Source organism: Saccopteryx leptura, chromosome 2 (assembly GCF_036850995.1).
Source record: "Saccopteryx leptura isolate mSacLep1 chromosome 2, mSacLep1_pri_phased_curated, whole genome shotgun sequence".
In the NCBI taxonomy this organism is placed as follows: domain Eukaryota; kingdom Metazoa; phylum Chordata; class Mammalia; order Chiroptera; family Emballonuridae; genus Saccopteryx; species Saccopteryx leptura.
The window spans coordinates 285,503,369-285,525,810 of record NC_089504.1 but is presented as its reverse complement, the minus strand read 5'-3'; the positions used below and the strand labels follow the sequence as shown (position 1 = coordinate 285,525,810).

At 53.2% G+C, this 22,442-nt stretch overlaps 1 protein-coding gene across 9 annotated transcripts in view; it reads right to left on the bottom strand.

The window, feature by feature from the left end:
• MEF2D (myocyte enhancer factor 2D) overlaps positions 1-18,676 on the bottom strand; it is a 35,658-nt gene extending 16,982 nt beyond the window's left edge. For 2 of the 9 annotated variants that reach the window (XM_066362176.1, XM_066362179.1), the window contains exons 1-3: positions 18,353-18,672; positions 571-761; positions 163-261 (exon numbers count right to left, since the gene is read on the bottom strand). In XM_066362176.1, the coding sequence (XP_066218273.1) occupies positions 163-261; positions 571-624 (153 nt within the window). In that variant the 5' untranslated portion in view covers positions 625-761; positions 18,353-18,672. Of the gene's footprint in view, positions 1-162; positions 262-570; positions 762-17,551; positions 17,758-18,352 lie in introns of those variants that run through there. The other 7 variants (XM_066362178.1, XM_066362180.1, XM_066362177.1 and 4 more) reach the window with 7 other exon arrangements.
• Between the last annotated feature and the right edge of the window lie 3,766 nt (positions 18,677-22,442).

The window sequence follows — 22,442 nt, the reverse complement described above, 5'->3', positions numbered from 1 at the left end:
TCTAGGAGTCCCCACCTACAGGCAGCTGGACACAGCCCTTTCTTGGGAGCCCCCATCTCAGGGTGACACAGCTCTCTTCTCAGGAGCCCCTGGTCTGGGGAAGAAACAGGCCAGCACCCCTCTGCTAACATATGGCCACGACATAGCCCACAGCCAACTCACTGAAGGCAGAGGATTCAGATGGACGGACCTCCACATCTCTGTTCTGGGGACTATAACGAGGTCAGGGAAGGAGAACAGAAGGACTTCCTGGCTCTTCCCCTGGGGTAGGAAGAGGGAAGGATTCATCTTGGGAAAGGGGGCGTGCCCAGGTATGGCCTGAGGCTTGCATATGGCTCCTGGGCAGGGCACAGGTCTATCTGGTCGCAGCAGCAGGAGTTCTGGGACACAGGGTTCTAGAAACTGCAAGGAGAAGGAAGTTCCCTCTTTTCCCAACTTGGCTCTTCCCCTTCCATAATAGCCTCCAGGGTCCCCTTCCCACAGGAAGCCCTCTTAGAGTGGCTGCAAGGAATGGAAGCAGAGGCAGCTTCCTGCCCTCATCCAGACTGTGTGGCTCCAGGACCTCCTCACCTGTCGGTTCCGCTCATCGGTGATTCGCTGGATCTGAATCTTTTTCCTCCCCATCTTCTCTGGGGATCCTCAGTGCTAGGGAGGGGAGGGGATTGCTGGGTGGTGGGTCTCGGCACGCCTCACACTGTGCTCATGAACGGTCTGGGACCAGTGCTCAGTTCATGGTCTGCAGACACCTTCTGCACAGCCTCCTGGGAGGGTAGGGTCATGAGAGGACTGTCAGCCTGGCAACCCTCAACCCTGTTCCTTGGGCACACGGGCCAGGCCCACAGCATCCCCTGGGAGAGGCTGTCAGCATCTGAGCCCCAACCTCAAAATGAGGACATGGCAGCAACCTGAGGGGATGGCCCGCTATAGCCATGCACACTCAGAGCCTAGGCTCTTCCTCACACTCAGACCTCACACTCAGAGCCTAGGATCTTCCCACACCACCACCGCTGCCCTCGGGTTCCAGGACACAGTGCATGCAGCTCCCTAGCTCCTAAAGGTCTAGGTCTTAGAGAACACCCCACCCGTTTTTCCTCTCCCAGAGTAAAGATACCTGGGTTCACCAACTGCCCCTCTGGCCTAGAACGGTGATTCTCGTGCCAGAGCTTGGTGCAGAGAATGTGCTGAGTGAACAACTGCCAAATCCATTAACAGCTAGCACAGTGTACCTGATGCCACCATGGGAGGGTTTCTGCACCCCTATATCAAGAACACACCAAAGCAGGTCTAGAGCAGGGGTCCTCACATCTAGCTCAGGAAGCCCTGACGTCTGGCATCCCAGAGCAGAGCTGGGGCTGTAGACCCCTAATCTCTCCAACCAGTGACTTTCCACCTCAGTTAATTTACTCAGTGGGCCTCAGCTTACAGTTTTGTTTTTTTAAGGGTTCTACTGCTACAAATAAATAAATAAATAAATAAATCACCCCTCCAGACCAGAAGTTGGCAATTTTCTTCTGTGAAGGGCCAAATAATGAACACTTAGGCTTTATAGGCCATATAGTCTGTTTTAACTACTGTAGCATGAAAGTAACTGTAGACAACACATGAATGAATGAGTGTGGCTGTGCTCGAATAAAACTAGATTTATAAGAACAGGCATGGGCCATAGTTTGCCGATTCCTGCTCTAAAGCAATGGGCCAACTCTAGAACCCAAGCTCAGTTTAAATATTGCTTCTTGGCCCTGGCCGGTTGGCTCAGCAGTAGAGCGTCGGCCTGGCGTGCGGGGGAGCCGGGTTCGATTCCCGGCCAGGGCACATAGGAGAAGCGCCCATTTGCTTCTCCACCCCGCCCCCTCCTTCCTCTCTGTCTCTCTCTTCCCCTCCCGCAGCCAAGGCTCCATTGGAGCAAAGATGGCCCGGGCGCTGGGGATGGCTCCTTGGCCTCTGCCCCAGGCGCTAGAGTGGCTCTGGTCGCGGCAGAGCATCGCCCCCTGGTGGGCAGAGCTTCGCCCCTGGTGGGCGTGCCAGGTGGATCCCGGGTCGGGCGCATGCGGGAGTCTGTCTGTCTCTCCCCGTTTCCAGCTTCAGAAAAATACAAAAAAAAAATAAAAAAAAAATATATATTGCTTCTCAACCTTGTTTATCTGGAAACACAAGAGAAAATACAGAGCCTACTGATGTGTACAAAGGCTGCTGGGAGCCAGAGGGATGCAGGCAGGGATCTGTCTTAGTACATCTATAAACCAGTCCTGACCCACCAATCAAAGAGCTCCAATTCCACAGCCAGGATGGGGAATGGAGCCCCTGTACCGTACAACCCTGGAGGCACCTTGGGATGGGAGGGGGCTCAGGGGTGAGAACCCAGACTGAGCCAGAAAAGATGCATGCTTTCGGGTGTGCACAGTGCCCAGTCTGGGTAAGACCTTGAGGGCTGGAGGCATGAGATAATCCCGGGTCCCTCCAGCTCTTTGATTCCAGGAGTCTTTGAATCAGAGATGGAACCTTCTGGGAGACGGTGAATGAGGCAATGAGCATGGGGCTCATGCTTCCTAATGCCTCTCTAACTGGATCCTGAGATCTGGGGCCCAGATTATGGAAGTCTACCACTTCCCTCCAGAGACCCCACTAAAGTCGAGGGAGATGGGCAGTAGTGTCACTGGAGTGTCTGATGACAAGACACCTGCAATTAAGAATCTCCTCAAAAAAATAAAGAACCCCTCCCCAGCCCCCATTTCCAATGGCTGAACCTTTCCAGCTCGACTCAACCGTGGCCCCCAAGATTCCTCAGAAGGTGCTTAAGTTCAGCCTCAACATCTTGCATGGAGGGAGGGAAGGCAGGGAATCAATGGATTTGGGAAGGGTCAGGAATTCCCCTCTCCACTATTTCCCATTACCAGGACTGTCTCTCAGGCCTTCCCTAGCCCAGCTGGAAAGAGAGCTTCTACTCTATCTGGGCATCTTCAGAAAGCAATGTAGCTCTCTTCCCACTCCAGGAAGGACCTCCCACCCCCTCTTTTTATTCCCAAAGACAGATCTTCCCCTCTCGGGACCTTGGCCTCCTACTGTCCCCCCTCACAAGGGCCCTAGGACAACACCAACGCAAGCCCAGCCAACCCTGAGTAGCCCAGCAGATACCTGGGCCTGGACAGCTCCATCCGCCCCCATTCCTTGCCTGTAACTCCAATCTCTGCCAAACCATCACTGCAAAGCCTACAGCCCAAGGATTTCAGCTCCCCTGCCACCCAGTACAATCCAAAGGCTGTAGAGCACACTGAAGGCGGGAAGGGGAACACTAAGAAAACGGTTTTTTAAAAAAGGATTTGCTGGGCCCTGGCCGGTTGGCTCAGTGTTAGAACGTCGGCCTGGCGTGCAGGAGTCCCAGGTTCGATTCCAGGTCAGGGCACACAGGAGAAGCGCCCATCTGCTTCTCCACCCCTCTCCCTCTCCTTCCTCTCTGTCCCTCTCTTCCCCTCCCGTAGCTGAGGCTCCACTGGAGCAAAGTTTGCCCGGGCGCTGAGGATGGGCATGCCTAGTGGATCCCGGTCAGGCGCATGCAGGAGTCTGTCTGACTGCCTCCCCGTTTCCAACTTTGGAAAAATACAAAAAAACAAAAAGGATTTGCTGGCCTGCCTTGGAGACCCCAACCCAGACTGGTGAATGCAGTCACTACAGCACTCCTCTGGCTTACAGCATCTAACTGCCTTCCCCTCTCCCACTTTACTATCTCCTTCTCATCTCCCTTTGTTCACAACAAATTCTTGCTGAGATGTAACTTCTGTCAACTTATGGCCAACACCGTATCTTCCTCCAAGTTGGGAGAGAACACTTTTGGCTCTCATGACCCTCAAAAGAGTCATTCCTGCAAGCCAACCTACTTACTCCCTTGGTTCCTCCAATTGTTTACTCTCAGGTATCTTGTTCCTTTCTTTCTAGCACTTATCATAAGTATAAATTATTACAATTCTGTAATACATAATTATAAATTATTAAATTCTATTTAATGCCTGGCTCCCCTATAAGACTAAAACTTCATTAAGACAGGAACCACATCTGCCTTTCTCTAATTTTTTCAGGGAATCAAACAGGCAACCTCTACACTCTGGGACAAGGTTCCAACCAACCGAACTATCTGTCCAGGGCTTAATTTTTATTGACTTTTTTAGAGACAGAGAGGGAAAGGGAGAGAGGGAGTGGGGAAGGGAGAGAAGGGAAGGGGGAGAGAGGGGAAGGGGGAGAGAGGAAAAGGGAGAGAGAGGAGAAGGGAGAGAGGAGAACGGAGAGAGAGGAGAAGAGAGAGAGAGGAGAAGGGAGGAGAAGGGAGAGAGGAGAAGGGAGAGAGGAGAAGGGAGAGAGAGGAGAAGGGAAAGAGAGGAAGGGAGAGAGAGGAGAAGGGAGAGAGAGGAGAAGGGAGAGAGAGGAAGGGAGAGGGGAAGGGAGAGAGGGGAAGAGAGAGAGGAAGGGAGAGGGGGAAGGGGAAAGAGTGGAAGGGAGAGAGAGGAAGGGAGAGGAAGGAAGAGAGGAAGAAAGAGAGAAGGGTAGGTAGGGAAAGGGAGCATTCATCTGTTGTTCCACTCAGTCATGCATTCATTGGTTGCTTCCTGTGTGTGCCCTGACAGGGGATCAAACACACAACCTTGTCATTTCAGGATGACGCTCTTAACCAACTGAGCTAACTGGCCACAGCCCAATTAATTAATTAGTTAATTAATTTTAAAAAGAGAGGAAGGGGGAGAGAGAGAAACATCTATTTGTTGTTCCACTTATTTATGCATTCATTGGTTGATTCTTCTATGTACCCTGACTGGGGATTGAACCCGCAATCCCAGTGTATTGGGACGATGCTCTAGCCAACTGAACTACCTGGCTGGGGCACTTTTTTACCACTCTATCCCCTGTAAGAAAGAGCTCAGAAAATAGCTGTTGAAAGAAAGAAAGAATTGCTTCATCTTTGTGATCCTGTGAGAAATCCTTCTTGTGGTCCTTCAATCAGTCCTACTACAGGACCAGCTCCTCTTTATCTGCTGTTGAGACAGAACCCTTCCTCTCCAAGCTGCACCTGAAGCTTGTCCATTTGGAAACCATCTACCTTCCAACCACCTCTGCCACTCTAGTCCTCAACCCTTTCCACCCTTGGTTGGCTGGTACAAAGGGTGAGACTCTAAAGTCTTCTAAGGAGCAGCCCTGAACACATGGAGATGGAGAGGATGGAGTTGCTAAGGCAACTGTCGCCTGGCAACCAGCTCCCTGGCGGATCTCCTATACCGCCCCCCCCACCCCCGCCTCATGCTGGGGGAGCTGGGATGTGAGAGGGATCAGGGCTGAGAAGACAGGGAAAGCCACAGAGACCCATCCACATCCTCTGACAGGGAAGCTAGGGCATCATCTATCCCCAGTCCCTGCCAAGGTAGCCCAAAGCACTTTTTATAATTCCATGTTCTCATGGCCCCTTCCCCACAGCCCCTCCCATCTTTGTGCCAACACTGCCAGAAGAGGAGGTGCCCCTGCCTTGGGCAGTCCGTCCTCTTATCTAACCAGGTACCCTGCTACAAAGCAGGCTGTCTGTACCAATCTTTCCTTTCTGCTCTCCATTCTACATTGTTGCAGTCTTAGAAAGCCCTAGGGCAAGAACAGGAACTCAGCCCTGACTTTGAAAGAAGGGGTGGCTGGGTCTGGATGGACACAAAGGACCCTAAACTGACCTAATCAAAGGTACAGAGGTCACCTGCCCTGTGGTGGCACAGTGGATAGAGCATCGACCCGGAATGCTGAGGTCTTCGGTTGGAAACCCTGGGCTTGCCCGGTCAAGGTAACTATGAGAAGCAACTACTATGAGTTGATGCTTCCTGCTTCTCCTTGCTTTCCTTCTGTCTCTCCTTCTCTTTCCTCTCTCTAAAAATAAAAAAAAATTTTTTTAATAAAAAAAAAGGTACAGAGGTCTACCCTGTCCAAGCTTCCCTCCTAGCCAATTAGGTAGATTTTAATGAACACCTGGACCTCTTTAATTAGCCCTCTGCCTAACTACCTAACCAACTGCCAGGAGCCAGAGGCCTTGGCATCTGTTCTCCAGATGTGAGTTTTTCTCCCTGCCCTGCCCTGGCCTAGCCCCCTTCCTATTCTCCTTTCCCACCTGCTCCTCCTCTAGGAAGTTCTCAAAGATAAACTGCCTTCTGGCTACTTCTCCTGGAGCTCAAGGCTTGGGAGGACTTAGGTCTACCAGGGAGGCAGGAGGGGGGGCCAGGGGGGCCTTCATGCTCTGAGGGTCCCAGGGCCCACCCAACCTGACCTCAGGCCACAACTATGACCCCTGTGGCCAACAGCATCTGTGTCACCAAAAGTTCCTCCTGGAAGTCTCGGGCGGCTTCTGATTCACCCACTAGGGCAGCGCTGGCAGGACAGGATAGAGCAGGGTGGACCTCCTGGGTGTGGGGAGCAGGACAGGGAGAGGTAGGGCCTTCCTCGTGGTGGCAAAAGGATCAAAGAGGGAGGGAGGGCAGCAGCTGGGCTGCAGAGAGGCCTTGCAAATGGAGAGCAGAAGGGGCACAGGATGGGAGGCTTATCTGACAACATTCTGGACGAGGAAGAGGACCAGAGATGTGGGAGATCCAGAAAGATCCCACAGACAGCCATTTTTCCATCGCATAGCTATGGAAAAATAGGAACAAGTGAGTTCTATTAACATGCAAATGAAGTGCAAATAATATACAAAATGTACCTTAAGGGGGTCTTGGGTTTGGAAGGGGCATGAAGGAAGCAGCAGGCCTCAGCCTCCCCCAATGTAACACCTCCTGGTACCTGAGCAATATTCAAACCATTCTAGGGGTTTCAGAATGATGCTATCTCAGTTCCTGTGTGAGGGTAGCCGGGGGCCAGTGGGGGTGTGGGGCGGTCAGGGCTGTCTCCTGGAGCGCAGCTGTAGCAGGGGTGCCTTTCCCGAGGAGCCACTGAAGCGCCTTCCAACTGCTAGTATCAGGGGAGTAGCCGTCTCCCCTTCTCCACACCTTCCCCGTATCTGTCCTCTTTCCCACAGACAAACTTCAAGGCGCTTGCTTTCCGAGCTGCCACACCACTGTGGGACAGCACTGGTCAAACAGGGCAGATGCCCAGAGAGGCTGAGTGAGCAGCCCTGGTCCCAAAGCAATGGCTTCAACCCTGTTCTTCCCCAGGGAGAGAAAGGCAGCTCTCATTAAGCAGGCCTTTTATCCCTCCCTCCCAGGCTGCTCAGGGCGGCAGGCTATGGACTGGAGGGGAAGGTAGGAGGCGCTGGAGGCAGCTGTCATCCCTCCTCCCGCCCCTTCCCTGTGGCTGGGCTGCAGGGCATGAAATAAGCAGCAGGAGCTGGGGGAGGGGGTGACAATCCAATCCACCTGTCACCCCCACAGTCAGGCGGCCTCAAGCAGCCTGCTCACTAATGAGGGAGGAGGTGTGGGTGAGACAGACACAGAGGGGATGGCAGAGGGGGACAGACACACAGATGTAGGAAAGGAGACCAAGAAGAGGTAGAGAGGCCAAAAAGGCCAAGTGGTGCAGAGGCCAACAAGGAGAGGGCTGGCGGGGAGGGGGAGAGGCAGGAGCAGACAGAGGGGAAGGTGCATAAAGATACGTGGGGAGAGAACAGAGCTGATGCCAGGCCTGGCACGTGGGCATAACTCAAGCACGCCATCCCTGCCCTGAAAACTTGCAGTCCAGCCAAGAGACAGACAAGAGAAGGGCAGGTCCCCCTTGGGCGAGGGCAGGGAGAGAAAAGGGGACCCTTGGGGGCCTGAGCTGGGCCCAGTTCCCCCCTTCACTGCTGGAAGGAGCATTTCAGCCCTGGAAGCTCTGGACTATGCCCAATCTTAGGGCAAGCAGGTCCTGAGAGTGGGCAGGGGTGAACACAAGGCCCAAGGGCACTCTCAGTCCCCTGGGGAACGCCTCCACTCCCACCCCAGTCCAGGGCTCACAGCCTTCCCATCCCAGTCACTTTTGGAACCTCAGCCCTGGGACTGCTTCCCATGAAGCTGAGGCACATGAGGAGCAGCTCTGGGAGATGAGCAGGAAGGGGAGCCCGGTGACTGCCCCCGAATACCAGGAGATGGGGCCCTGGACAGTAAGCCCTTCCTTCACAAATACTATAATGGTCCCGCAGTTGGGGGGGGGGGAGCAATACCTCTCCCAAATCTGGGCAAAGGCAGAGTTCCTCCCCTAAACCCAATTCTCACCCCTCAGTCTGTTCCCCACCTACTGCTCCCTGACTCCATTCTCTGTCTCCCCATGTGGCAGTCTCTGTATTCACCCCAGAATTCTGCAGTCTGCTCTAAAAGGCACAGGTGGTCGGCTCTCTAAGGCATAAGTGGGCCCCCACCCCCCACCCCCAATCCTCCTCCCTTCAAAGTTCTGTTTGGCAGGCTAACTACCCAATCCCCTCGTTCCCACCATCTTCCCCTCCCTCAGGGACTCCCCACCCCCAGCCCAAGAGCCTCAGGGTTGGGCAGGGGCTATTTTTAGCCTGGGCACTGAGCTAATTTTAACTCACCCACAAGAGACCTGGGGGCGGGTTGTCAGGCTAGGGGGAAGGGAGAAGGACCAGTCCAGGAAAGCGAGACCAGTCCAGGAGAGCCGAACCTGCGGCAGGGTGGTCTCAGGTCCCAGGCACCCTAGGAATGCTAGTGGAGGGAGGGCACTACAGCCTCAGCTTAGGGGCAGGAACTGACTTGCCAAGAGCAGCACCCCGTGTGCCAGCAAGGCTGAAAGCCCTCCCTGCGGCTTCGGCTGGACAACCCTTCCTTGCCCCACCCTAGGCTTCCCGCCCTCCTTTCCTTGGCAAATTTCCCGGGATGGGGTCATCCTGTTCTCTGCCCAGGAGATGCTTCTCCAGTGAGGGGCTGTCTCATGAGCCTCCTCCTGCTTCCCCACCCCAGCCTGTCCTTCCTGTAGTCTAGCTCTCATCCTTCCTGTGGCGGCTATGAGGTACATGTCTCCCTACCACGGCAGCAGCCAGCCCACCGTCCCAGACTCCAGCACCTCCCACCCCAACTCTGGCCTTCCCTTGGCCTCCCAGGAACCTTCCCGAAACCCCTGCAAGTTCCTGGAGCCACCCAGACTGATCTCAGGAAGAATCTGGGGGCAACAGAAGATTGAATCCCAGTAGGAAAGTGGTGGTTGCATCACAGGGAAATATGGGGGCTCTGGGCAGGGATTCTACATAACTAATTCTAGTCCCTGCTTTGGCCCGAAGTCACCATGTGACCCAAATAAGTCACTGCTCTGCCACGATTCACCCACTGGCCAGGACAATAGGTGGGTGGAGTGGCCCAGGTACCCAAGTGCTCTTCCAGCCTGAATATTCACTTCCTATGCTCTGCAGAGAGGCCCAAAAGGAAAAAAGGTCAGGACCGTGTGAGTCCACGGAGAAGGAACAGCAGAGACGGCCTAGTTGGGCCCACTGTCCCCCAACTTGAGAGGTGAGGGCAATGCGGAGTCCAAAGAAGAGTAGGGAGAAGGCTGAAGAGGGAGGTGCTTTCTGAACAGTAACCCCCACAACAGACGGCTACGGGCTGACAGAGGCTCGTGGTCAGCCAGGACAGTGCCAGGTGGGGCACACAAGGCCATGGGGGCAGCTTCAGTCATACCAATCCCCGCACACACCTGGAATGCCTATCAGATCCAGGGCTTGGGTCCTGCTTCTGGTTACTGAATAGTGACTGGCCCAAGGTCACTGTCATGGTCATTGGTGGAGCCAAGTTCTGGAACCCAAGCCTGAGCCTTGCTTCATGCTCCACTCCATCAGGCCAGTCAACAATGACTCATTGCCTCTCATTTGCATGGGGATTTGCATAGTGTCTGACTTATTCCATCAGGCTCAACTTTTCATTCCAAGACCTGGGGTCACCCAGCAAAACTAGGTACTTAGGGACCCCAAGTGGAGTTCTTGATACCTCAGGTGTCCAATTCCATCCTTCTCCTGAAAGCACTCATGAATTGATAAATAACCCCCTCCCCCCATACTATCTACAGCTCTCAACCAACCGGGTCCTCCACTCCATCCAGGTCCTTGTCCAGAGAGACAGGGGGCAGGCAGGAGAGGTGCAGTTATGAGGAATCAGCAAACAGTAATGCCTGAGGAATTTGGTAAGATTCACGGGGTGAAGGATATTGGCTCCACAACTGCCTTGTGGCTCCCCAGGAAAAAATACTCTATTCACCTCCTTCGTGCAGAGGCCAGGCAGCAGGAGGAAAAGGAGGTGATAAACTTCTACCTCTATCCCCATTTTAAAAATCCACTCTGGTGCCAAATAGAGGAAATGGCCTGGTATAGCAAGCAACAGAGATACACGACTACCGAGAGCACTTGCCAGGGCAGAGTTTAGGGCCTCAAAGTAGTCTCTGGGGCTCAAATTTGCTTTGTCAGAAGCCACACAACCAAGCATGGACAGCTGGTAACATCTGGAGGGCATAGAGGTCCTCGCATTGACTCCAAGGGGAGCTAGAAGAGGTCAAACTGACCTCTGCTTGTCCAGTTATAGCATCTACTCTTTCAGCCTCACCCTTAAAACAATGAAGCCCAACAGGGGTCTTCAATCCTGGGAGGTCCTTCCTGTTATCTAACCACCATCCCTCTCATTGTAGCTGGCCCTTGCACTACAACCTAAGCCAATTCAGTCACCTAGATGAGAGTGGTAGATAGAACCCGGACCATCCTAAGACTCAGCTGAGGAGAGGTGGGGGCGGTGGGGGCGGTTGGGACGGTTAGTGTGTCACCTTCCACCTCCCCACCCAACTTCCCTCTGGGATCTCAGGAGACAGAAGTGAAAGTGGCAGCTGGGGCCTTGGGGGTGGGTCAGCCTGAAAGCCGTTGGAGTGAGCATAATGACACCAGTGCTGGGTCTGGGCCACCTGCCATTGCAGCAGGTGGGCTGGTGGTTAGATCAGAGGAGGGACTTCCCATGGAAATGAGGGCAGGGCGGGTAATTATAGAGTTTGAGTCTCTGGCCAAAGGAAGAGCAGGTTAAAGAAGAAAACATGAAGAAAAGCAGACAGTAGACAGTCTCAGAGGAGCACCCTCTTCCAGGGCAGTGGTTTGTCCCCTTGTTTAAAGCAGCGAGATCCCTACTTCCCACCCACACAGAACAGGGCAGGGCTCCTCTGGCTGAAGCAGATGAAGGAAGCTGGGCCCTGATCACTGGGATGGAGGGAAGGGAGGGGGCCTGAGGCCTGGGTCCTCAGACTGGATAGCACCACTTCTGATGAAAGGAAAGGTAGAGGATCAGAGTATGATGTGTCCACCCACAATTACAGACAGGGGGCCAGAAAGAGGCCAATCCAATCAGGGAAAGCAAATCCTCCTAGAGACATCATGACCCTGGGAAGCCACGGAGGATTTAAAGGGGCCACTCAGGGTCTCCTTCTGACTCAGAAGGACAGTCCTGTAAGCCCCTGGCAGGGGAGGGCAGGCAGCGCAGCTGCGTGGGCCTGCTGAGGAGGCCAGCCAGGCAGCTCTTACAGGATTAGCTTGCTGCTTTCAGGAAAGGTGCCAGGTGAGGCTAAGATGCCCAGCCAGATGGAGGGGGGCTGGGGTAGTTGGGGGGAGGGGAACTGCACACAGCTATGCAAATTCTTGCCCCACATCCGACTCATGCTCATCTTTTCATGAAGACACTGCAAAAACCCACCTGATTTCTGTCAGCAAGAACCCCTGCCTACCAAGCTTTCTCTGTCATTGTCATGATCTGGTGCTATCGTTCCCCTGAGTGGGAAGTCCTGCCTGTGGTCTACTTTTAATCTTTCTGCTATGGTTTATAACCAGAGCCCCACCCCAGGGAGCAGGTGAGGGGGCCAAGAAGTTCCTCTTCTCCCCTTCCCTTCAGCTTCCCACCCTCTGGGCTGACAGGTGGGCAAGACAAGAGGGAGCAGCCGGTCCAGGACACCTGTTCTCGCCCAGTCGCCCACTGGGCAGGGGCCCCATGGGCCTGCCATAGGGTATGCATGGGGAGTCGGCAGAGAGGCAGGCAGCTGTGGGGGCTGTTGGAAAAGGGATCAGAGGTCAAGAGAGATGTGACAGGCAAGGCCTGAAGCATCTTTTCAAGACCAGCCCTTTCTCCTGGTCTAACCCAACCATTATCCCTCACTTAAATACATAACATACGCATAAGCTAAAAGGGAAAAAACATTTGAGGTTCCAGGTCATCTTACTTCTTGTTCTCCCAACCCTTAACTCCAAGTGCTTGCTGGTGGGTTGGGAGCAGGGAAATCAGAAATATGAAGCTGGGAGGGATTTGATAAGCCCATGGGGCAAAGTGGAAGGGTTCTGAGACCAGGAGACAACTAGCTGGGGAGTGCAGGACCATGCCAGGCTTCTCAAACCCATCCCAGGCTCCGACTGGGCCTGGAGGTTCATTCCCTCAGGGCCTACTCAGTTGTTCCCCTCCTCCCTACACCAAATTCCTACCTGGGACACTGCCTGCCCTCTCCCCACCTGCTGGGTAGCTGCCTTAGCCGGTAAGTCCTAGGCCAGGCTAAAGCTGACGTCTGAAAGAAAGGACACATCCACTTTCTAAGCACCCACTCTGTGTTGAGTACCACACATTTTCCACTGAACCTCCTTCCTTTCCCAGGTGAGGCATACCTCTTTCACAGAAATGTAAACCAACTCAGAGCTGGGCAGGAACTTGCCCAAAGTCACCAGGAATAAGTGACAGAGGTGAGGTGACTGCTGAGCACAGTGCTTCCCTGTGTGGCCTGGACTGGGAGCATGCAGAGTCCCCGTCTACCTGGGATTACGGCACATTCCCTGCAGGACAGATTCCCCCAACCTCGGGGCCAGGGAGGCTTATATCCTCCATGCAGCTTACTTCAGACAAGCCCAGGATTCTCAAGGCTCAAATCTTCAGCCCCAGCCTCTCTCCTCATCCATCTCATGTGGCAGCACAAGGGAACGGATCCCCAGAAGGGGTCTCTGAGTGTCATTCATTCCTGCCTTCACGTCCCTGTTTTGGGGCTCTCGCCTATGGCACTCAATCTGAAGACAACACCTCCTCAGGGAAACAAAGCACCTCCTCTCCACTTGCCACCAACTTAAATCCTCTGCCCTCTGCCAGGGAAACTACTAGGCCCACTCTTCCCTTCATTTCACAGTATCCTCCTCCTTCTCCAGGGTCTCCCTGGGCCACCAGTTCCTCTGCCCCCACACAAGGCACTACCCTTTCCTTAACCTCAAACAAAAGCCCTTAACCTCTCCTCACAAGCTGTAGTATCTCTGAAGCCTCTGATCAGTCTCAACTACATATAAAAACCAATTGCAGCCTGACCAGGCGGTGGCGCAGTGGATAGAGCATCGGACTGGGATGCAGAGGACCCAGGTTCGAGACCCTGAGGTTGCCAGCTTGAGTGCGGGCTCATCTGGTTTGAGCAAAGCTCACCAGCTTGGACCCAAGGTCGCTGGGCTGAGCAAGGGGTTACTCGGTCTGCTGAAGGCCCACGGTCAAGGCACATATGAGAAAGCAATCAATGAACAACTAAGATGTCGCAACGAAAAACTAATGATTGATGCTTCTCATCTCTCTCCGTTCCTGTCTGTCTACCCCTGTCTATCCCTCTCTCTGACTCTCTCCTGTCTCTGTAAAAAAAAAAAAAAAAAAAAAAAAATTGCAGAGAGAAATAAACAAGTTTTCGTATGTTTCCATGCGCCACACACAGCCTGGCACACAAGGACACAACAAATGTTTCCTTCCTCCAGTCCCCGGGGACCTCAAAAGTTTTAGATTTTTGGTCTCCAGAGTAGGAAAGCTCTCTTGACCAGGGGCAAAATAAAACTCCTTCTCTATATGATTCCTTGGTCTGCCCAATTCCTAGGGGAGTGGCCACAGCACACAGCCAGAGGCACCAAGCCAAGGTCAGTGACCAGGCCTAGAGCCCAGAGACTCCTGGGATGGTGAGTTTAAATGAGTAAATATGGTCCTGCCTGGGTGTGGCCAGTAACAGGCCAGAGCTCCAGACAAGTCCCTCCCCTCCCAGCCTATGGCAAAAAGGAAAGAAGAACAGACAGCAGGAACAAACCCTCCCCAGCCCCTCACCCCCCACTCCTGCCTCCAGACTATCAGGGTCCTGTGCAGAACCAATAAATGCATCCATCCCCCTTTCTCCACACCTGGCCAGAAGTATGGCTAGGCTCCCAGGAAGAGGAGGTTGTGACCACAGCCTCAAGAAAAGTTAAAATCATATGCGAAGGGTGTTGGAGATTACCCAAGTCAGTGTTTGGCCCCCAAATGCCTGAGGACTCAGATACAACCTTGATACCTCAGAGTGGACAGGGCTCATCAGGGTGAGTGGGGAGGGCGACAGAGACCAGTGACAAACCAAAACCCAGGTGCTCTGATCACCACAAGGCTAAGCAAAACTCCTATTCATCTGGAAAGCTGAATTATCCAAGGACACATGACCATTGTGAGAGACAGAGAGGCAGGCTAAGCCAGGGCCACAGAGTGGGAAAAATTGGAGAGGGTGGGGATGTAAGGGGCAGTGATGGAAGTCAGCCAGGACTCTGCAGCTCCCAAGCCATGCTCCAGGTCTGCCCACCTGAAGTATAATGTCCACCCCTCATGCTTCAATCAAGCCTTCTCTCTTCATAGTTCTTGCATGCCCTTCACCTCCTTGCTTTCAGCCCTCCCACCATATCCCCAATCTTCAATCCTTTAATCATCTTTGCCATTCACTACCCCCCACAGGGCAGGGCGGCAGCTGGCCGTGGGTGCGATAGCCACATGTATGCACTGCACACCTTCATGCATGTGTGTGGACCTGTCAAGTTCATCTGGGCCTATCAATCTGCACAGACCTCCCCCCACCTAGCCCTCTTGCTACAAAAAAGGGGTTCATAGACTAGTCATTCCACAGCCCCAGGACAAACTCTCCTCAGAATACTTTCAGCTGGGCAGGGTGAGAGAAGTGAAAATAAATATTCCAGGAGTCAAACTACATCATTCCCACTAGGCCAAAGTTCAAGAACTTTCAGCACAGCCACCAAGAACCACCAAAGAAGAAAAAGTGCTTTGAGATCCCCCTTTTTCCCAGGCCAAGTTAGAGCAGACTGTCTCTCCAACAACTAGCTCCACTGGCAAGTTCTTCCTGAGGTCTAAACTCCATTCTGGCTACTTCAGTTGTGGACAGACAAGGCAACATTAATCACAACACAGCCAAGTATCCAGCTTCCAGAGCAGAGCTACTAGCACCTAATACTTCCCCCTCCACCCATAAGTAAGTCACCAAACTGGGACAGAACGACAGACAGTTGGCCAGACTCCGACCCCATGACTGGCTCATAAAAGTTACCAGTGATTACAGTGATGCTGAGGTTATGCGGGCCCCACCACCACCTCCTCCTTCCCTGTAAAAGGGAGATAATTGCCTCAAACCATTTGGCATCAGAAAGCCTGGAGAGTCCCAGCCATAGTTCTAAGAGGTGGGGAGAACCTGCCACCACTGCCACAAGACTCAGAATCTAACTCCTGATGATGGGTCCTGGGCCCACATCTGATCCTCATACTCACTGATAGAACCCTGGTGAACACCAAATCTGACTTGTGGCCAAGAGCTGGAGACCTCTATTACCTACCCCACTAACTCATCTTCTTCTCCAGTAAGGTAACCACCCTTTGAACTAGAGGGGCAGAGAAGCAGGGGGCCTGGCTCCAAATACAACCAGAAAAATTGTCCCTGACCCCTGCTGTCTCCAGAGAGGTTCAGAAGTGACTGGCACCCACACCAGGCCAACACCAAAGTAAGCACTGACATTCCAGACCCAGTGCCAACCAGAGAGGGCAGGGGGCCCAGCTGGCCAGAATGAGCAGGTTGACAGGATGCACAGAGAGCCAGGGACACCCACAGCAGAGAAAGCAGCCCAGGGCAGGATCAGAGAGGAGGGTGGGAGGGGATAGATAACAATCAATGAGGGTCTAAATGGAAGGCCTCTTCTTCTGTCCCCTCAGGAGCCAAGGGGCCTCCTGCAGCCTCCTTGCTACTGTCTTCCAGCCCCCCACCTGGGTATCTACCCTTCACCTCCCCCCCATCACACCTCCCAATAAGACCCACGGATGATTTTCTTTTAAAAAAGAAAAATCTGCTGGAGAGAGATTATGTAACAAGCAAGCAGAGAGACTATTATATCTCCCAGCTGATGAGAAGATCCAGGAGAGGGGCACAGCTGGGAAGCCTAGGCTCCTCCAGCAGAGAGGCAGCATGTACAGAGCTGGGTGGACAGTGGGCAGCACCCACCATCCTCCCATTTCTTCCACCACTCTGTTCCAGGTACAGCAGACAGAAGCTCTAGCCCAGCTTCACATGCCCATCCCCCAACACAAGGGTTATGATGCTCTCTGACTGGATCCTGCTTCTCCCCTTGGAGCAGGGCCTCCAAAAACAAGGCTTGTGTCTTCCCTACCGTGAAGCTGTGCCTGAAAGAGTGGCAGTTGGACTCGAGTTCTGACACAGATTTGCTATGTGATCTTAAGCAAAAACTCAACTTTTCTGGCCTCTAAAGGAGTGTGCATGAAAGCTCCTCCATTCCCCAGAGAAACCAGAAACCCCCACACCTTACAAATGTGTGTGCACACACACACACACAAAGACACAGCAGGTATGTTGGGGAAGAGGAGTTACATCAATAAGAATTATAACCACTGAGACCCAAGGGTCCAAATACATATGCTGAAGCAAGTGGGGGGAAGGAGCCAAATATAAGATCCAGTGTCTGCCAATCACTTCATAGAAACAAGTCCTCAACCACCCTCACATTGATCCCACCCCACCCCCACCTCCTGCCCAACACTGGGAAACCACAGGAAGGAAATTCATTCCCAGTCAGGCAGCTGGAACAGCCAGGCTAAGACCTGGAGCGGGTGTGACCCTCGACCACAAACGGGTGGACATCTGTGAACACTGACATGTGCCTTTTTGATGTTCTTATTGACCACTGAGACTTCCCCATTGGGGGGTTGGAGCAGAGTGGGAGGTGGACAGCTCCCTAACTTCAAAAAACTCAATCTTGTGCTCCCCTCCTATCGAGGCCAGAGCAGCCCAAGGTCACTGCCCCAGATGACAAATTTCCCGTAGTCAAGGCTGGCACCTGAATCGCCTTAGGAGACCCACAGAGCAGATGGGGCAGAGGTGAGGGAGGGCCACCCCGCTCCCCACTCCCTCACCACAGAAAATGAAGGCTACAAGGAAACCCAAAAAGGGGAGCTGGGCACAAGGTAGGGGACGAGTTGATCCACCCACTGTACCCCTCCCCCAACCCATCAACAATGCACTGCTTAAGGGGACTTACAGAGAGCCTCCCACTCTGGACAAACCTGGGATAACCTGGTCGGTGGCTCAAGCCACCGCTCACACCCAAGAGCCCTCCTCTAATGAGACCTCAGGAGGTTTCAGAGGTCAGTTTGAATCACTGGGGAAGGGAGGCCCTTTCCTCCATCTCTTTAAGACCCAAACCTAATAGGGTGGGGAAGGGCACTGAAAAGAGACTACATGCATCTTAGTTTCCTTGTCCCTCCCTCCCCAAAAGCCCTCGCTCCACTTCCTATACCTCATTCTGAGCCCAATTCAGCCCGCCATAGCTGGAGAGAGGAATTGGAGAACTCCTGCCCAGATGTGGCACAGCTGCAAACTTCTGGCCAGGGGTTCTCCAGCTGGGGCAGCTGACAAACCAGATCAGGGGTCTCGGAAGTCCCAAGGAAGGATCCTGCGTGCCCACCTCCGTGGTGACTCCGCGTCCCTACTCCACAGGCACCCGGCAAACCCGGGCCCGGAGGAGCCACACTCACACACCCCAACCCACCACCCTGGTGTCATCTGAACAACATCCCCCCTCCCTCCCCCGCTTCCCAAACAGCTGCGGCTCCCCCCGCCCCCACCCTCTCGCCGCCCTCCCAGGCCCCCTTCTGCACCATTTCGGGCCAAGGAGGAGGGAACAGGCGGCGCGAGGAGGGAGAGGGAGGGCGGGGGCCAGCTGTTAAAATGTCAGTCGCTCCCGGCTGTCACCGGAGGCCCCATCTGAGGATGCCGTCCCTTCCCAGACCACTCAGAGACCGTCGGAACCCCCGGACACCGACAAACCCACAAGCCTCAAGCTGCCCGTCCCACCCCGACCTCACAGACAGCCCCACTTGTCCCCGACAGCCGACTCTCTAACACAAACAGTCCCCTATGTAATCTCCCACCAACGCCACACGAAAACACAGCCCGCTTCACGAGTTCCTCCCAGCCCTGGAGGCCACCCATCCCATCCCTCCAGGGAATGGTCTGGACCACCCTCCACCCCAACCTCAGGACGGGGTGGGGGAGGGGGCCTCTTAAAGCGGTAAGCGCATTATTTTTCTCTACTCACCGGCCCCGCTGGGAGAAGGGGGGGTTGTCACCGCTGGGAAGGAGTAGCCCTCGTTTCTAGTCCAAGGGATTTCAACACCGGGAAGCCGCAGCTCCAGGCGGGGGAATAATAAATGAGGCCGGCGTCCACGCGGGCCCTGGGCGGCGCCGGGGGGCCTGGGCCCCCGTTGTGGGCGTGGGGAGGCGGGCAGGCGGGCGGCGGGCAGGCGGGGGACCGGGGCCGAGCGCCCGAGCCGCCTCGGCTGTGTTGATATTTTGCTTCCTTCCTCTTTCGGGCTCCAAAGGTAACTCCTCCAGCCCCCGGGAGTCAAGGCCGACGTAGGCACTGCTCAGCCTAGCTTGAGGGGTGGGAAAACAGTGGTGATGGACAAGCGAGTAGCCAACGGGAGGAACGCATGGGGGCTTAGGGGTGGGGCCAAAGCAGGGCGGGCCGGGGGACGCGGCCCCGCCCCTCACTTTCCTTGGCCCGCCAGACCTGGCCGTCGGCCCCCACCCCACCCCTTGCCTAAGCTAGGCTGCAGCACCGAGAGCGGCAGATCCCTCCGCGGGCCGGGAGAGAGGGAGGGACAGAGTGAGGCAAAGTCGGGAGGCGAGACCCAGAGGCCTTTAAAAGGATCGGGCCGCGCTCGCAGTGCACCCTCAGAGCTTCCCGGGCCGCCGCCTACCGCTGCTGCTACCGTGCGCTTAAGGAGGTCCTTTTCCGGGAGGCTCTGCGTGCTGTGCGCACACCCTGACAGACACGTTACCCCGACCGCTCCCCCCAAGCCCCAGGAGAGGTGGGAGTCTAGATAGATAAACTAAGGATGAACGCTAAGTGATGAAAAGATTCCATCTCCCCCACTTACTGTGTGCCGAAGCTCACTTAAAGGGATACATTCATTTTTTAGGGTTACCTAGGGAGCCCCTTTGCTCCCTCTACCTGTGAGAGACCCCCTTCCCTATGAGGGCCTGGCTCTGCAGACGCCCAGCAATTTAAAGCGACAGCTTATAGTTGAGTGACCTAATCCCCAGTGCTTGAAGCCCCAGAAGATTTACAGCCTGGGAAAGTGGGGGGGGGGGGGCGTTAAACGGGCGGGACCCTAATTTTCCCCAGCATAGGAAACACCCAAAGTCTTCTTTTTAAAAATTAAGAATTCCTAGTTGCTCCAGGGTGTGGTGGATCTTTACATGTTCTACAACAGAAGTGTGGGTGCCATACCAGTCAGACTTCCTCTCCAGCATCTCTGTTACCTCTAAGTTCTGCTTTCTACCCAGAGCTTGAGAAAATGAAGGAATCTGGCTTAGATCTCAACCTTGCAGAACAGAAGGGCACTCAGTTCTTCATACACCCTGATTTCTATCTGGCTGGGTTTGATTTACTGGACAAAGACTTGATTCTGGTTTAAGTGCTGAAAAGACTAGCATATACAGAGGGAGGCAGCATGTCAGGTGATTGGAAGCATCAAGTTTGGAGTACTCAAGCTGCCTTGGTTCCAAGCCTTATTTCACCATTTATTAACTGTGAACACAGGAACATTATTGCACTGCCCTGTAAGTCATGATCCTCATGGGTAAAATTGGAGATAGTGGTAATACTACCTAACTCATAAATTTGGCGTGAAGATTAAATTAGTTCATACAAGTAGATTGTTTAGAACAGAATCTCATGCTGCATTATAATAATTCAAGGGTGAGACAGCAAAGACCCCTTTAGGTCCATTGTCACATAAAAGCCTCAAAGGAGACAAGCTCAGTAGAATTGCTCTGCAAATAGGTTGGAGGCTTATCTTAAACATCCTAAGACAGGGAACCAGTAGGCTCCTATTTCCTTGGCCTCAGTTTTCCAACCCTTCCACATGGCTCCTCCTTCAGGAAACCTGATTTAAAATGTCCCACTTTGTTCCCAAATGTAGCTTCTCAATTCCCCATTAGACCCGGGAAATGGGGCCCAGCACCAGAAGATGTCAGTCTTCCCTGCAGGAAAAGCCCATCTGCCTTGTCTCCAAGGCCTCTGAGAAGTACAGAGCCTTGTGCCAGGTCTGGGGCTGTGGCAGTAGCAGGATGGGAAAGTGTACACCCCTCCCTCAAGTGGGGAACCTCCCCTCACTTGTGGCCTCTATTTTTAGTGCTTCCCCAGGCTCTAGCTGGAGAAATGGTTTAGTCATCAGGGTGTTTATTTTCCGGCTGTTTCCGTTGTCGATGTCGGGAGAGCAGAATGTTGAGACTGAAGAGATCCAGGACTGCTGGAAAAGACTTCATAGAAGCAGGCCTGGGAACTCAGCCTTCAGACCATTGGGTCCCAGACCATAGAAAAATAACAAAGTGAGCAGGGGGCAGCCAAGCCCTCAAAAGACCTAAGGAGCTGGGCTCTCCACCAGCCTCCAGTATTGAGGCTCTCAAAGCCAGAGACCTCTTTGGCCCCAGCTCTATTAGAAGGATTTTCTCAGATATATAAGCAGCCGCCTGACCAGGTGATGGCACAATGGATAGAGCGTCGGACTGGGACGCGGAGGACCCAGGTTCATAAACCCTGAGGTCACCAGCTTGAGCATGGGCTCATCTGGTTTGAGCAAGGCTCACCAGCTTGAGCTCAAGGTCACTGACTTGGGCAAGGAGTCACTCAGTCTGGTGTAGCCCCCTGGTCAAGGCACATATGAGAAAGCAATCCATGAACAACTAAAGTGCAGCAACAAAGAACTGATGCTTCTCATCTCTCTCCCTTCCTGTCTGTCTCTCTCTCTCTGTCAAAATAAGTAAATAAAAATTTAAATTACAAATATATTTTATATTATATATATTATATATTATATATTATATATTATATATGCAGCCCTTGAACAAATTCTTAATTCTTGCCCAGGGCTGATGCCCAGGCCCCCCCCCCCCCCCCACCAATCTCCTATTGATCTGTCTGGTGAGCCTCCCACCAACCACAACTCCAGCCAATCTTAACCCGTATGGCAGGCTTTCCAAGGCTGTGATTGGCCAGTTGATGGAATGTTGGGTCCTTAACAAAGGAATGAGGAAGAAAGGTGAGTCACCTGGGAGGGTGTTAAAACGCCCAGCAGCTGAAGAGAAAAACTAAGGGGGTGGGGAGAAGGGTGCTCAGAGGAGAGATGGAGTGTCCTGGCCCCTGAGGTGCTGAAATGGTAATTCATTAAAAAACCAAGTAGGAGAGGCTGAGAGATAGAACTTAACATATGTAGGAGAGGCTGAAGGATAGAATTATATATGTCTATGTGTGTGTACACAGAGAGATAGAAAACTTCATGGAAAAGGAAAAGTAACAAACATGAGATCTTGATTTCCATGGAAAATTAAGGCAGGATCTAGGGAATAATGTTGCTGGAAATCAGATTATAATAAAGGCATCATATATATATATATATATATATATTTTTTTTTTTTTTTTTTTTTTTTTTACAGAGTCAGAGAGAGGGATAGACGGGGACAGACAGACAGGAACAGAGAGATGAGAACCAGTTTTTTGTTGCGACACCTTAGTTGTTCATTGATTGCTTTCTCATATGTGCCTTGACCGGGGGCCTTCAGCAGACCGAGTAACCCCTTGCTCAAGCCAGCGACCTTGGATCCAAGCTGGTGAGCTTTTGGTCAAACCAGATGAGCCCGTGCTCAAGCTGGCGACCTTGGGGTCTCGAACCTGGGTCCTCGGTATCCCAGTCCGATGCTCTATCCACTGTGCCACCGCCTGGTCAGGCCATATATATATATGAGAGAGAGAGAGAGAGAGGGACAGATAGACAGGAAGGGAGAGAGATGAGAAGCATCAATTCTTTGTTGCTGCACCTTAGTTGTTCATTGATTGCTTTCTCATATGTGCCTTGACCAGGAGGCTACACCAGACCAAGTGACCCCTTGCTCAAGCCAGTGACCTTGGGCTCAAGCTGGTGAGCCTTGCTCAAACTAGATGAGCCCTCATTCAAGCCGACTCTCTATCCACTGCACCATTGCCTGTTCTTTTTTTTTTTTTTTTAAGACTTATTCATTTTAGAGAAAAGACAGAGAGAAAGAAAATGGAGGAAGGAACAGGAAGCATCAACTCCTATATGTGCCTTGACCAGGCAAGCCCAGGGTTTTGAACTGGCACCCTC